General features: G+C 40.5%; 2 protein-coding genes across 6 annotated transcripts in view; both read right to left on the bottom strand.

Moving 5' to 3' along the window:
• Window positions 1–13,332, bottom strand: part of IMMP2L (inner mitochondrial membrane peptidase subunit 2) — a 659,819-nt gene that overhangs the window by 40,181 nt on the left and 606,306 nt on the right. For 2 of the 5 annotated variants that reach the window (XM_078376833.1, XM_078376834.1), the window contains one exon: window positions 10,614–11,510. The exons of the other annotated variants lie outside the window; for them this stretch is intronic. In XM_078376833.1, coding sequence (XP_078232959.1) covers window positions 11,382–11,510 — 129 coding nt within the window. In that variant the 3' untranslated portion in view covers window positions 10,614–11,381. Of the gene's footprint in view, window positions 1–10,613; window positions 11,511–13,332 lie in introns of those variants that run through there. 5 annotated transcript variants of the gene reach the window in all.
• The window catches only part of LOC144583284 (uncharacterized), a 624,829-nt gene that overhangs the window by 553,858 nt on the left and 57,639 nt on the right, over window positions 1–13,332 (bottom strand). The window lies entirely within an intron of this gene.

Raw genomic sequence — 13,332 nt, 5'->3', positions numbered from 1 at the left:
GAATCCAAATTCTTTTTTTTTTTTTTTTTTTTTGGCATTTTAAGTTCAATGGTATCACATACTGATTATATTTAAAAAACAGGGACTTCATGGCTTCAAAATCACTCTCTGAAAAGTCTTACAAATCACAAGTAGATGTTTCTGCTTTCTAAAATAGAAATAATGGGGTGTTTCTGTAATAGTTGTCTAAAAATACAATCCTGCGAATATGTAAAACATGTCCTATTGAGTTTCTTGGAACATATTCTCACATTAAATGGAAGCGGGACTGCATCCTATTGGTGCACTCATATGTATGTCTTTATTTAAAGCTTTTTTCTAAAGCAGCTGGCTTTTTACTACATATATTGCTTGGAGAACTTTTTGTTTAAAGGCAATACATCAGTAACCCTGAACAAATCAATTGCCACTACCCATATACAAGTCCCATTTATTTTACTGGAACTCACTTCCAGTGAAAGGGGCTTCTGCAATGGGTGCCCTTCAACAGATCCTGAGTTTGATTTGTGGGTATATGGCCAAGACAAACTAATGGCCACCCACCACACAGAAAGAGCTGAAGCATTGTGAATAAAATTAAGCTCTTACCAATTCATCTGATCTCATCTTTTAGTATTACCCTTTTTTTCTGAGAAAGAGAAGAATTTGTTATAGCATTTATTTATTTATTTATTTATTTATTTATTTATTTATTTATTTATTTATTTATTTATTTATTTATTTATTTATTTATTTATTTATTTATTTATTTGATTTATACCCCGCCTATCTGGTCCGAAAGGACCACTCTAGGCGGCTAAAAGAGACATTCCCATGCACTTCTGACTTCTTGAGCACCTCCTCCGTTGCCTACTAATCATCTTGTTTTTAAATTAAACCTTCTTGAATGGCATTATTTGAGAATGCTGACAAGAGTGGTAGAGACAAGAACATGTTTCACACACAATGGAGTTATTTTCAAAGCCAGCTTGCTTCCTCTCACAACCCCTTGTAGTTCCCCTCACAAGCCACTCCAGAAGAATATGAGTGAGACGCTTCTCAAGGAGCAGAAACCAAAGTAGCAAATCAGCTAAAAATAAAAACAGAATGATCAAAAATAGCTGTTGGAATCTTGAAAAACATTCCTCTGTTCAGGAAAAAAGAAGTTCAAATCTTTGTGGCTTAAAATAAGTCCTTAATAGGAAATTTTAAAGAACCCAGCAAAACCATGATTGTACTGTGCAATCTGACCAGAGTTTATCAAGCGCAACCACAGTAGCTGCATGTAGCCACCCAAAGGGTTCTATGACCCAACAAGACAGTATGATGGAACAAAGATATTCATTATTAGTGTCTTAGGTTGCAAACCTGCACACATTTACCTAGAGACCAATTTTACCAAGATAAAGAGCCCTACTAGGGCTGTCAATTATTACAGTAATTCAGAATCATGTAATATGTTATTCAAGTACAATGTCTGTTAAGTGAAAGGGAATAAATGTTGCACGACTCTGGGTTTTGAACAGGGCACTGCTAATTTAAAGGCAAGCCTTGAAGCTATTGTCCACACTTCCTTGAATAGAGTACAGCAAGATGGACGTAGAAAAACTTACAAAAATATGTCCATACATAAATTAATTAGAATCTGTCAAGCTGTCATTCCTCTGCATTTTCAGGGAATTAAAAACCTTGAGGGAAATGGAGCTGAAATTCTAGTCATGCTCTCTTCTCAGAGCAACAGTCACCTGACATCATCTAAATGGGCACACTCGGCCCAACAGACACCTGTGTCACCACCCTATTTTGTTATTCCACTGCAGACAATGCCTAAGTATAACATTGCTTGATGTTTTGTCACCACTATAAGGAAGTAAAGAGCATCATGTGGTGCATGATTGGATGCCATCTGAACTCTTGAAGAGAATGGAAAAAAAAAAACCAACGTACATTTCAACTGCTTTGATAATAAATGAATGCAACAATAGTAAATTGTGTGTTCTTATAACAGTTTATCAGAAATTACAAAAAAAAATATGGAAGTTTGGGACCAAAACATAGGGGAAGCAAAACATATGAGGGGAGGTTGCTATAGAACAGCTTTCACATAAGAAGCACTGGCAATTAGGGAAAAATGACAATATACAGTATCATGAAACATTTGGAGAAACGGGAGTATGGAATTCAGGTCACTCAACTAAATTAACATTGCAAACATGGAAGAAGAAAAAAACAAAAAATATTATCTGAAACGGTACAGAGTGAACCTGCCAAACTCTCTGTTCAGCATGCAGCATAATTGGATTCAGTGTGTTCCTGTGAGAGAGGTCTCTAATGGTTGGTACATATTGGGACTTCCTTATCTAAAGAAACAGTTCTGGATTCAGCCTGGTTATGTCCCTGCCCACAATCATGTGGAGAAACTAATATATGAACCACCCCAGAGGTAGGGCATCAAACTTGACAAATCACACCTGAGGCAATAATACTTCCTACATTAGATGGTCACAGGATATAACCATAAAGCTACTCTATCATTCTCATTATCCCAGATAATGGTAAGAACATTCTGAAGCCTATTATACTCAGCCCCACATTCAGTGAATGGGAGATGGCCACCAGGCAATTCACAAGGAACAGGCCTGCCAGCATAGCCCAAGAATGCTCACTTTCGAAGGAGAGAACAAAAGGATGCTTAGTGTCAAAGCACAATGTTCCCGAGAGTCCATCAACAGATCCCCAGTGCACTGAAATAATAAACTCTCATCCATCACAATGTCACAGAAATACTTGTCTTGTTCAAAGGTAGGTTCTGAAGAACCTATTACGCTGTAATGAATGGAACTGAAGATCTGGTGTAAGAGGAGAGAGAAAACTTTGGCTCTTCTGCATTCTTATTGGTATTCTTACCAGCATGCCAGTGAACTGCTGAGAGACTTGAATTATATGTATAGCTCCTTGAGGCAATGGGCTCGGTTTGCAGAACATATGTTTTTGCAAACTGGATTATCTCGAAAGAATTATCTCTAAGGACATTTAGTGTATCTGTTGCCATCATTTGATTATTTTTCTGTACTTTCATTTTCCATTCCCTGATATTCACCAGAATCACACTACTGACTGCTACCAACACATATGCAAAAATGGAAGGTATGCTGACAAAAGCAAATGGAAAGGCTAATGCTGGAGTATTTCATTGTAACATAATGTTCTTTTATAGCTTTAGCTTCCTGAAAAGTAAATGCTCACTTTTATGTATACTAAATTATGTTCTAAATGCTGGAGGAACCCACAATTCAAAATGAAAAGGCACAAAGGCAGTCAATACTACCACCAAATAGTTCATCTGAAAATTCAAAATAGTTCCTACCGAAAAAGCAGGTAATTATTCTATATATGGCACCTTTCCCAGCCTAAGGGTGCCACTTTTTCTTCTACTCACATTATTCAGAGAAAAAAACAACCATTTTGCCACTATAAGCCAATTTCTTGAAGGCAATACAGTAGGGCCCTCTTATCTGTGGGATCAGTATCCACTGATTCAATTACCCATGGTCTGAAAATATTAAAAATACTAAAAGAAAAATCCTAGAAATATACAGTATATATTTCTAAAGATGAAGTTACCAGAACTGGCAAGTAGAGAGAGCCTGAGACCATGCTATGCTTCATGTTTGCTATAATACACATTTGTCAGGGAGGGGGGGAGGCCTGAAACCAATTTTCTGTGGATATGGGAGTCCTACTGTACTTACATCTACTTCTGTTTATAGTGCAGGGCTATATATGCCTACTTACAGAGCCCACTGAGCTCAGTAGGTTTTATTCCATCTGAAATGTATAGGACTGCAGAGTCAGTGTTCCTCATAGAACCCAGAATTCATTGCAGAATTACTGAGACAACTAAGCTGTTCGAATATTCATTCTGGTTGTTACTATTATTCAAAAACATTATGCTGTTGTAAAGAAATTGCTAAGAGGGAAAATGCCGAAAGAACCAACTGACATGTTCCAGAGACAAAATAATGCAATCAAAGACATAGCTCAGTTATCTTGTTATTATTATATTCTTAAAAAATGATACTAGCAAAACGATTTGATGATCTGAATGAGAATGGAGTCTTTCTAAGGTCGTGGAATCTCCGAAGCCCTCTGGTTGCTCCTGCTTATTTCTCCACGTATATTTCATGCACATCAAGAGAGAAGTGGAACTGTGTGTGCCCATTCTAGCCCCAGGATATGCAGAACTAACATCCACAGTTCCCTGACATCCATACATGCCACAGAATAGTAAGGAGAGGTCACACATCTGCTTGTCCATGCGGCCTCCATCAGTACTGAAGACCAGAACAAGTAGACATGGTCTAGAGGGGCGGGGTAAAAATCCAATAAATAAATAAAATAAAGAACACAGAGACTGACTGATCAAATAAAGGGCTAACACATACTGTATGGTGCAGGTGAAATCCTGGCCATAACATTCCACAGAAGGGATGGACAGGAGATATAAAGAATGCTTTAAATATCCTGTTCTTCAAGAGGGGACTTTTAAGGTCCCTACAAGATCCCTCACCTCCAGACAAGAGCAAAACGAAGAGTGCTTTTTTTCTTGTCATGTTTCTATAATTCACACAAACTGTCTCTCTGAAAAACTGAGAAGCAAAGCACAGGCCAGCAAAAAAGGGCTAATTGTTTAAAAAGTGAGAAAGAAAGAGGCGAACAGGTCCTCTGATGCTTCTACTCCTCGAAACGCAACAAAACAGCATCTACCATCATTTTGTGTACTGTGCATTTCCTATGTTAAATCATGTTTTTAGTATTAAATATTAATTCTGCAATTTGGCTTTCTTTGCACCCAGTAATTGCTTTTGTTCTTATCTTGTCAGTTATAATAATAATAACTGTGTGCTGTCAAGTCAGTTCTGACTTATGACAACCCTTTTTAGGATTTTCTTGGTAGACAGTACTCAGACGTGGTTTACTATTCCCTTCAGGGAGCATCCTGAAACTAAGCCGCCTAGAGTGGTCGTAATTGACCAGATAGGCGAGATATAAATAGAATAAACAAAATAAAATAAATAAATAAATAAATAAATAAATAATGTAGCTTGCCCAAGGCCACACAGGATAGCTCTTCTGGCATACACAGTGCAGAACTGAACTCCCAGCATCTGGTCCCACAGCCAGAAACCTAAGAGCACTGCAAAATAAGCCACTCTTTTGTGAGCTGAGAAGAATAATTTTGTGACTCCGTGAGGCTGAGACAAGAAAGGGCTCGCATTCCTGGCATGGACGTCAAAGTCAGGTCCAGAGGGAGCATGGATGTCATGGGGGAGCGGGGGCTGTTCTCTCTTGCCTCCCTCCATGTTTAATTTATAGACAATGAAGACTGCAGCATGATCTTTCTGATTGCTTGTGAGATGCTTCCTGAATTAAAATTAAGAACTTCCACTGACACCTCTTTCTTCTTTATGTACTTTCATAAAGTTATGATCTAATTAACGCCATTTCCCCCATGCCTCCCTCCCCACCCAGCAGTTCAAACAGCTGGGAGAAGAAGAGAGTGTGCTGAATTAGCCAATAGCCACTTGAAACTGAAATAGCTTGGAGCCATAAGCAACAGATGTCTGCCACTCATGATGGAGGAGCAAGTGTGAAGCAATTTTGTCATGTGTGAGGGCATGTACACATTTAAATCACTAAACAAAATCATTTCAACTCAATTTAAGTCAGCAGGGAATATTTATTATAGAGTTCTCTGACAAAAATGTTAATGCAACCTTAATTACAGCTTAGCTGTAATTTCCATTTCCTGCATATATTTCTGGAAGCAGTAAGCCTCTGGACTAGACCATTAACTAGTTACATTGATTCACATTATTTTCCTTGAAGGGGAAGACAGACATTCAGAACACACACAATGCAAACACAATGAAATATCAACACCAGAAAATTTAAAGGACAACTATATGATCAAGATAATCTCTTTTTTAAAAAATTGAATCAAGCCTTCTTAATTATCTCTCGTGCTTACTCTTACATTATTCCTTGTGAAGAAATTTTATGTCTCCATTTTAATCAACAATTTTATCCAACTTGATTGCGCGCAACAGAACTAGCAGCCCCTGTGTATGTTAATATTGCCATGGTAACAGATTATAAAATATAAATGCGAGCATTTGGAATTCAACTTCTAATCAACAATTGTAGGGGGAAAGAAGTTTACAGTGAAGAAATCACACCTCCCATTTTGAAAGGACAAGACTATCCTGTACCAGTAATTCAGTCTTAAAATATATTTGCTCCACACATTCCGGTACTCTCATTGTTGAGCTGTTATGGTATTGGCTGGCAGATACTGTACTTTTAACACACATAAAACAGTGGACACACTGAAAATAGATTCATCTCAGAATGTGCCTGTATCTATCGCCAAAAGGGAAAAAAAGTTTCTGCCCTCAACTTTTTCCTAACTCTAATACTCTAAGACTGAAGTAATGAAAGATATACCTGACTCTGACCACCTACAACAGATTGAGTGGACGGCTCTGGTTCTGCTCCCTTTCAGCTAGCACCCCGTATGTCTACAGACACCTCTTCAGAGGCAGTGGAGACAACAGCAAATGAAGCTAGCAGCAGCCAGCAGAAGAAAGAACACATGAAAAAGATCTCGCAGTCATCAGGAAAAGACTATGAAGACATTCCAAATATTCATGCAAAGGAGAAACATATTTGCATTATGATTACTTATTTATTATAATGACACAAGGACAGACGAATACATTTGCATGTCAAAACAGCAAAGTCTGATGGCACCTTAATGCCACAGCTGTTCCCTGCAGAGATCTTAGCATGGGTTTGCCCACAGGTCCAAGCCGTCCCATTTCTACACAAATATGTAATTTAAAGAGGGAAAACTGCACCAAAGTTTGACTTTCTGTAATAACTTTAGTACTATCTTTCAATTTTTTTTAAAAAAATAGTTAGAGTTGTATTTCCATTTAAAATAGGCAGCTTTAATATGGACAGTCGTGTGAAAAGGAAAGTACACTCTCTTTGAGTTCTACGGTTTTATGCATCAGGACATAATAAAAAATCATCTGGTCCTTAACAGGTCTGAAAATCAGGTTAACAACAACCTTAGATGAACAACAACACATGACATAGTGCGCCTTGTCATGATTTATTTATCAAAAATAAAGCCAACATGGAGATGCCATGTGTGAAAAACAGTACACCTTATGATTCAAAAGCTTGTAGAACCAACTTTAGCAGCAATAACTTGAAGTAATCATTTTGGTGGCCATTAGTTACAGTTTTAGTGGCCATCAGCTGCCAAGAGTAACCACAGTGCTGCTGCCACAACTGGGTTCCCCAATTTCTCCCCACCCCAATTTAGAGTCAAAGTTTTAGTTCAGCTGTCATAGATGCCTCACAAAAGGAAAACCATGGATGAAAGCAATGCAGATCAACCAAGGGCAGAAAGGAGGACAGTTCGTAGAAAATAGGTCCAGGCGATAGATCTGAAATGGGAGGAAAATAATATTAAAACTGCAATCCTATTAAAAGCTCCACTGAGGTACTGGAGTTATGAAAGTTCAGCATCTGTTCCCATAGCTACTTAGTCCTGTATTTGGCTCAGCAATTCTCTGAGTACCTGACCCTTAAGAACTGTACAATGAAAGCTCAAGAAATAGGACTGTGAGGTCATTAGCACCCCTTGAGATTTCCAGGCCAGAACCTGAGACTAGGGAGACAACTATGGCAACATCGCAGAAGAAGGCCTGTAAAATTTGGAAGGGGGACCAGAACTCCACCTAGGCCACATGATCAGTAGTAACAGTCATGAAAGGAATTTGGATAAACAAGGCATGCTCTGGTCAAAAACTGGCCAGCAATTCAGAGCCAAGGGGGAAAGACAGCTAAATGCCACACAGACAGCATGCACAGCAGCTACCGCAGCTGTCACTGTTCCCTCTAGGGCTGGCATCCCCCATAGCCTTACCTATTAGCATATACTGTACAATGTGTTTTCCTGGCTCTATGCTTCTGCTGGTGTTTGCAAGAGGCTTACAAAAACAAGAGGAGGATTTCATTTCTCTCCAAAACCTCTTTTGCTGCTATTAGGACTTGTACAAGAAGAAGTCTCATTATGAGTTCTGACACTGATGCTCAATCTCTGTCTGGCTTCAAATTCTTTTCCCAATCCCCTCCCCTATTCCTGGCACTGTGGTATGCTGACTAGAGATGGGGACGAAAAAAAATTGATTCATTTTGATTCGTGATTCATCAAGGTCAATGACTCAATGAATACGAACATATGTTTAGTCGTTTAGTCGTGTCCAACTCTTCATGACCCCATGGACCAGAGCACGCCAGGCCCTCCTGTCTTCCACTGCCTCTTGGACTTTGATCAAATTCATGTTTGTAGCTTTGGTGACACTGTCCAACCATCTCATCCTCTGTCGTCCCCTTCTCCTCTCGCCGTCACACTTTCCTAACATCAGGGTCTTTTCCAAGGAGTCTTCTCTTCTCATGAGATGGCCAAAGTACTGGAGCCTCAGCTTCAGGATCTGTCCTTCCAGCGAGCACTCAGGGTTGATTTCCTTTAGAATTGATAGGTTTGTTCTCCTTGCAGTCCAGGGGACTCTCAAGAGCCTCCTCCAGCACCACAATTCAAAGACATCAATTCTTTGGCGGTCTGCTTTTTTTATGGTCCAGCTCTTCCATACATCACTACAGGAAAAACCATAGCTTTGACTATTCGGACTTTTGTTGGCAAGGTGATGTCTCTGCTTTTTAAGATGCTGTCAAGGTTTGTCATCGCTTTCCTCCCAAGAAGCAGGCATCTTTTAATTTCATGGCTGCTGTCTCCATCTGCAGTGATCATAGAGCCCAAGAAAGTAAAATCTGTCACTGCCTCCATATCTTCCCCTTCAATTTCCCAGGAGGTGATGGGACCAGTGGCCATGATCTTAGTTTTTTTGCTGTTGAGTTTCAGGCCATTTTTTGCACTCTCCTCTTTCACCTTCATTACAAGGTTCTTTAATTCCTCTTCACTTTCTGCTATCAGAGTGGTATCATCTGCATATCCGAGGTCGTTGATATTTCTTCCGGCAATCTTAATTCCGGCTTGGGATTCCTCCAGTCCAGCCTTCCGCATGATGTATTCTGCATATAAGTTAAATAAGCTGGGGGACAATATACAGCCTTGTCGTAAATTGAATACATATGAATAGTCTTCGACAAATCGTTAAATCGATTTGTCAATTCATCTTTGCTTCAAATGGCTATAATACTGGCCCCTAAGGACCTAAATACACCAAATTTGCACGTAAGCTTCCTCAGATGCGTTCCTACAACCCCTGAAAGTTTGGAGAAGATTGGTTAATGGGCCCCTAAGTTATATATTCACAAATATGACACCCCCAGAAAAGCTCCCCACAGGTACTTAGAGAATCTGGAATCACATCGGAGCTTCCTATGTCTTTCCCCAACACACCTGCCAACTTTGGTGAAGATTGGGTATCAGACATCTGAGTTATTCTCCCACAAATTGGGTCACCCCAGAAGAGTTTATCACATGGCATAGAAGCCCATGGTACTGAGGGAGTTATTTTTGGCCCTAGCAGAAAGAGAGGTCTTTGGCACTGAGAAGCGTGCATGAGGCATTGAGTTTGTCTTCAGCAACATTACAAAATAATAATAATAATAATAAACAAAACCCCACCATTCTGCCTACCGGCCGCCAATCAGCTGACTGGAGATAGGCAGTCACCACCACCTCACAGTGACCCACCCCACAGCCTACCAACCCACCCCTTCCTTTCTCTACCTTAGCCCCCACCCCACCCCCACCGACACCACCTTACCTTAATTGCTGCTACCGAGGCCTCCTTCTGGCCTCCCAGCCACACATGCAAAAAGGGAGACTTGCTGCCCTTTGCAAAGACGGCTGCTGCTGCTTCGTTTAGATGGCAGCTGCAGCTTTACTACCCTAAATGAAGCTGCAGCCACCATCTTTGTGAAAAGCAGCCAGTCTCCCTTTTTACATGTGTGGCTGGGAGGCCAGAAAGAGATCTCGGGAGCAGCGATTAAGGAAAGGGGGTGTCGGTAGGGGTGGGGTGGGGTGGGGGCTAAGGTAGGGAAAGGAAGGGGATGGGGTAGGCTGTTGGCTGGCTGTGGTAGGGGGATGGCTGCCTATCTGCCACCGATCAGATGATCGGCGGCCAGTAATCAGAATGGTGCTTTTATTGTTGTTTTTAATAGGAAGGGGGTGTCGGTGGGGGTGGGGGCAGGCTAAGGTAGGGAGAGGAAGGGGGTGAGAGTGTAGGCTGTGGGGTTGGGTGGCTGTGGGGGTGTTGGCTGCCTCTCCTGCCTAAAAGTAGATAGAATGTGTGTTTATTGTTGTTTTTAATATGAAGGACGGATATAAACAGGTAAATATTCATCCCTTCGTATTCGTGGGGGTCTCTGGAACCCACGAACATGAAGGGACAAATATTTAGCAAATCGGCTACTTTCGTCGAAAAAGCCAATCCGTTTTTATATTCGTCCCCATCTCTAAAGCTGACATTATACAAGCAGAAGAAACCTGAAAACACTAAGCCAGTGAGCTTTGGTGCCAGGTAGCAAATGGTGAAGATGGGTGCCTGGGCTTTCATTTTTCTGTCTTCCCTCTTCTACTTCCCACTTCCTAGGGAGTTGTCTCAGAAAAATGGCCCACCTAACTGAGGAGACTGCCCTCCATTCTGGAAGGGTAGAGTTTCAATTTAAGAGGAGCTTCTTCCAAAAAGATGATTAGAGTACAGTTATGTAGCCATGCAAAAAGAGGAAGCAGCTTACTAGAAACTCGGGCTAAGTTAGAGTAGCTTATTGGAACAGTGGACTTGAAATTGCTTGTCTGTAACCTCTCTTCCTATTATTCCAAATGTGGGTAGGTATTATTGCAAACTTTGGAAACTGCAAATAGGTGAAAAACAAGCTGTGTAAGTGGCACATGGTTAGATGTGCTGTCTAGAAAATTACCACTGCTAGGCTGACGTGTCTTAAGTGCCTATATAAGTGCAGAGAAAACATGGTTTGGGAAGTGCAAATAAAAAGCTCTGCCTCTCTACATGGTTGTGCCAATAAAATACTTCTTTTTCCCCTCAATCTACCTTTGGAGTAAGAATTTATTTTCCTTTCACATAGCTATGAATTGTGAACAATGACTGAAAACAGATCTCCAAGATTCTTTCTTAGTGTTACTTGGAGATGCCAAGGACTGAACCTGGGACCTACTGCTTGCAAAGTACCCACTGCCTGAAAAGTCCGTGTACAATTACAGCCCCTGCTCATTACAATAGCAGGCCATGACTGGCATCCAAGCATTGATCAGGCCTGACCATATTTACCTTCTGAAATCAGACAAGGTTGGTGTGGTAGGACCTCTTGCATCTGCCTTGGGGTGCAGGTGAACTAGAACAACCACTTTGCATATGGATGGTCTCATTTTGGCTCCAGCACAAGTAGAATACTGTCAGTAGATGACACTATATTATGAATAAAGATGGAACTTCATATTGTGAGGAATCCCTGTCCCCATAATGTTGAACACACAAAGCCCATGTCCTGATTACAGATTGCTGGGAAAGAAGAGGACAACCTCTTCCCAATAAGACAGAGTTTTCCATAGTATCTTGCAATATACAATTCCATACAACTACTGTCTCAGTCTACATTTTTATTACAATGGTGCAAGACGATGTTAATTCGTTCAGTGAAAATCGCTGTTAAGCGAAAACATCGTTTTGAGAAACACGTTTTCCCATTGAAATGCATTGAAAACCTGATAATCTGTTCCAATGGGAATGGATTGTCATCATAAAGAAAAACGCGGTTCCCAAGCAAAGACAGCCGTCTAACAAAACAGAGACCATTAAAAGACTCATATAGCGAAGCAAGACCAAGCTGTCAAAAACATCGTAAAGTGAAAAACAGGGACCTAAAATTTAACCGTCTTGCGAGGCAAGGCCCCTAACATCGTAAAGCAAAAATCGCCCATAGGAAACATTGTTAAACGAAGCGCAAGATCGCTCCAAAAACCTCATCGTAAAGCGAATTTGTCATTATGCAAAGCAATCGTCTTGCGAGGCACCACTGTACTTTGCCCCTCTATTACCCATAAACGTTCTAGGCACAGTATCCTTGTTATCATTCTAGAACGCCATATTCCAACCAAGGACAAAGATGAGTAAACACACTCTTGGGTAAAATCTGACAGTGAAGGCCTGTCAAGTCCATCACATTATGTTTCTCAGCATAAACTCTCATACTCTGTTGCTTTGGAATTTCTCTCTCCTACACAGGCCTATTTTTAATGTATCATCTTGGAGCCTTCATGGTTAAACTTCGGCACTGTAAACTCAGATTTCATATGAAACAAGTACAGTATTTCAGGCTTGAAGGAGGTGGAACGGGAGAAGACAGAAAGCACGTACTCTGTACCGTGAGCCTTCCAGATCTGACAAACTGGAAGAACTTGTGAGCTCAATTAAGCCTATTAAGCCTATTCAGTTTTCAAACAGTTAGTTTTCCTCAAGACTACAGTAATAGGAAATATTGTTCATTTGTATGTGTGCACACAGACGCACATACATGCACAAAACCATTATTTTAGGGCCAATGCATTAATGTCTCTCTCTCTCTCTCTCTCTCTCTCTCTGTGTGTGTGTGTGTGTGTATTTCCCTATGCATACACAGTTAGTACGTTTCTCCTAGGCATTTTCCCTTCAGCAGCATAATTACTGGCTCATCTGGCAGCTGTCACATAAAGTTCGATGTATGCTCATCTGTCACATGATAAGATAAGCACTCTTTTTCCTAATAGGATGGTTGTGATTTGTGAGATGATGTGATTATTGACTCTGAGCAGAAATCCTGTTCGTCAGGGTGAGAGCAAGTAGCTTTATGTGGCACTCAAGGGAGCACTGCATTTCTTTTTAAAATAAGTCTTTCTAAGTTGAAGAAGCACCTAACTGATACTTACTGTTTCACTTGGTTACAATCTATTATTTCCATTGTAGTAATGTCACTTACCTCAGGCTCCTGCACTCCCTCACAAGCTCAGATTCAGTTATCTCCTGCTCAGTACAAAGTCCAATTTGCTAACCTTGACTTGCGTTTGGTCTCCACACCAGGATTCAAAACAACAATCAAAGTAGGGGGTGCAATTCTGGTGTGAAGAACAAGCACAAATCATGGGTTTCAAATTGTACTGATCGGATAATATTTAATTAAATCAGAGAACCTAAGAAGAGAAAGAATAGTAGTCTCAAAAATTGACTACTGTAATGCACTTGATGTGGGGTTTCC

This window comes from Pogona vitticeps, chromosome 5, assembly GCF_051106095.1.
Source record: "Pogona vitticeps strain Pit_001003342236 chromosome 5, PviZW2.1, whole genome shotgun sequence".
NCBI lineage: Eukaryota > Metazoa > Chordata > Lepidosauria > Squamata > Agamidae > Pogona > Pogona vitticeps.
This window is presented reverse-complemented; position numbering and strand designations above follow the sequence as displayed.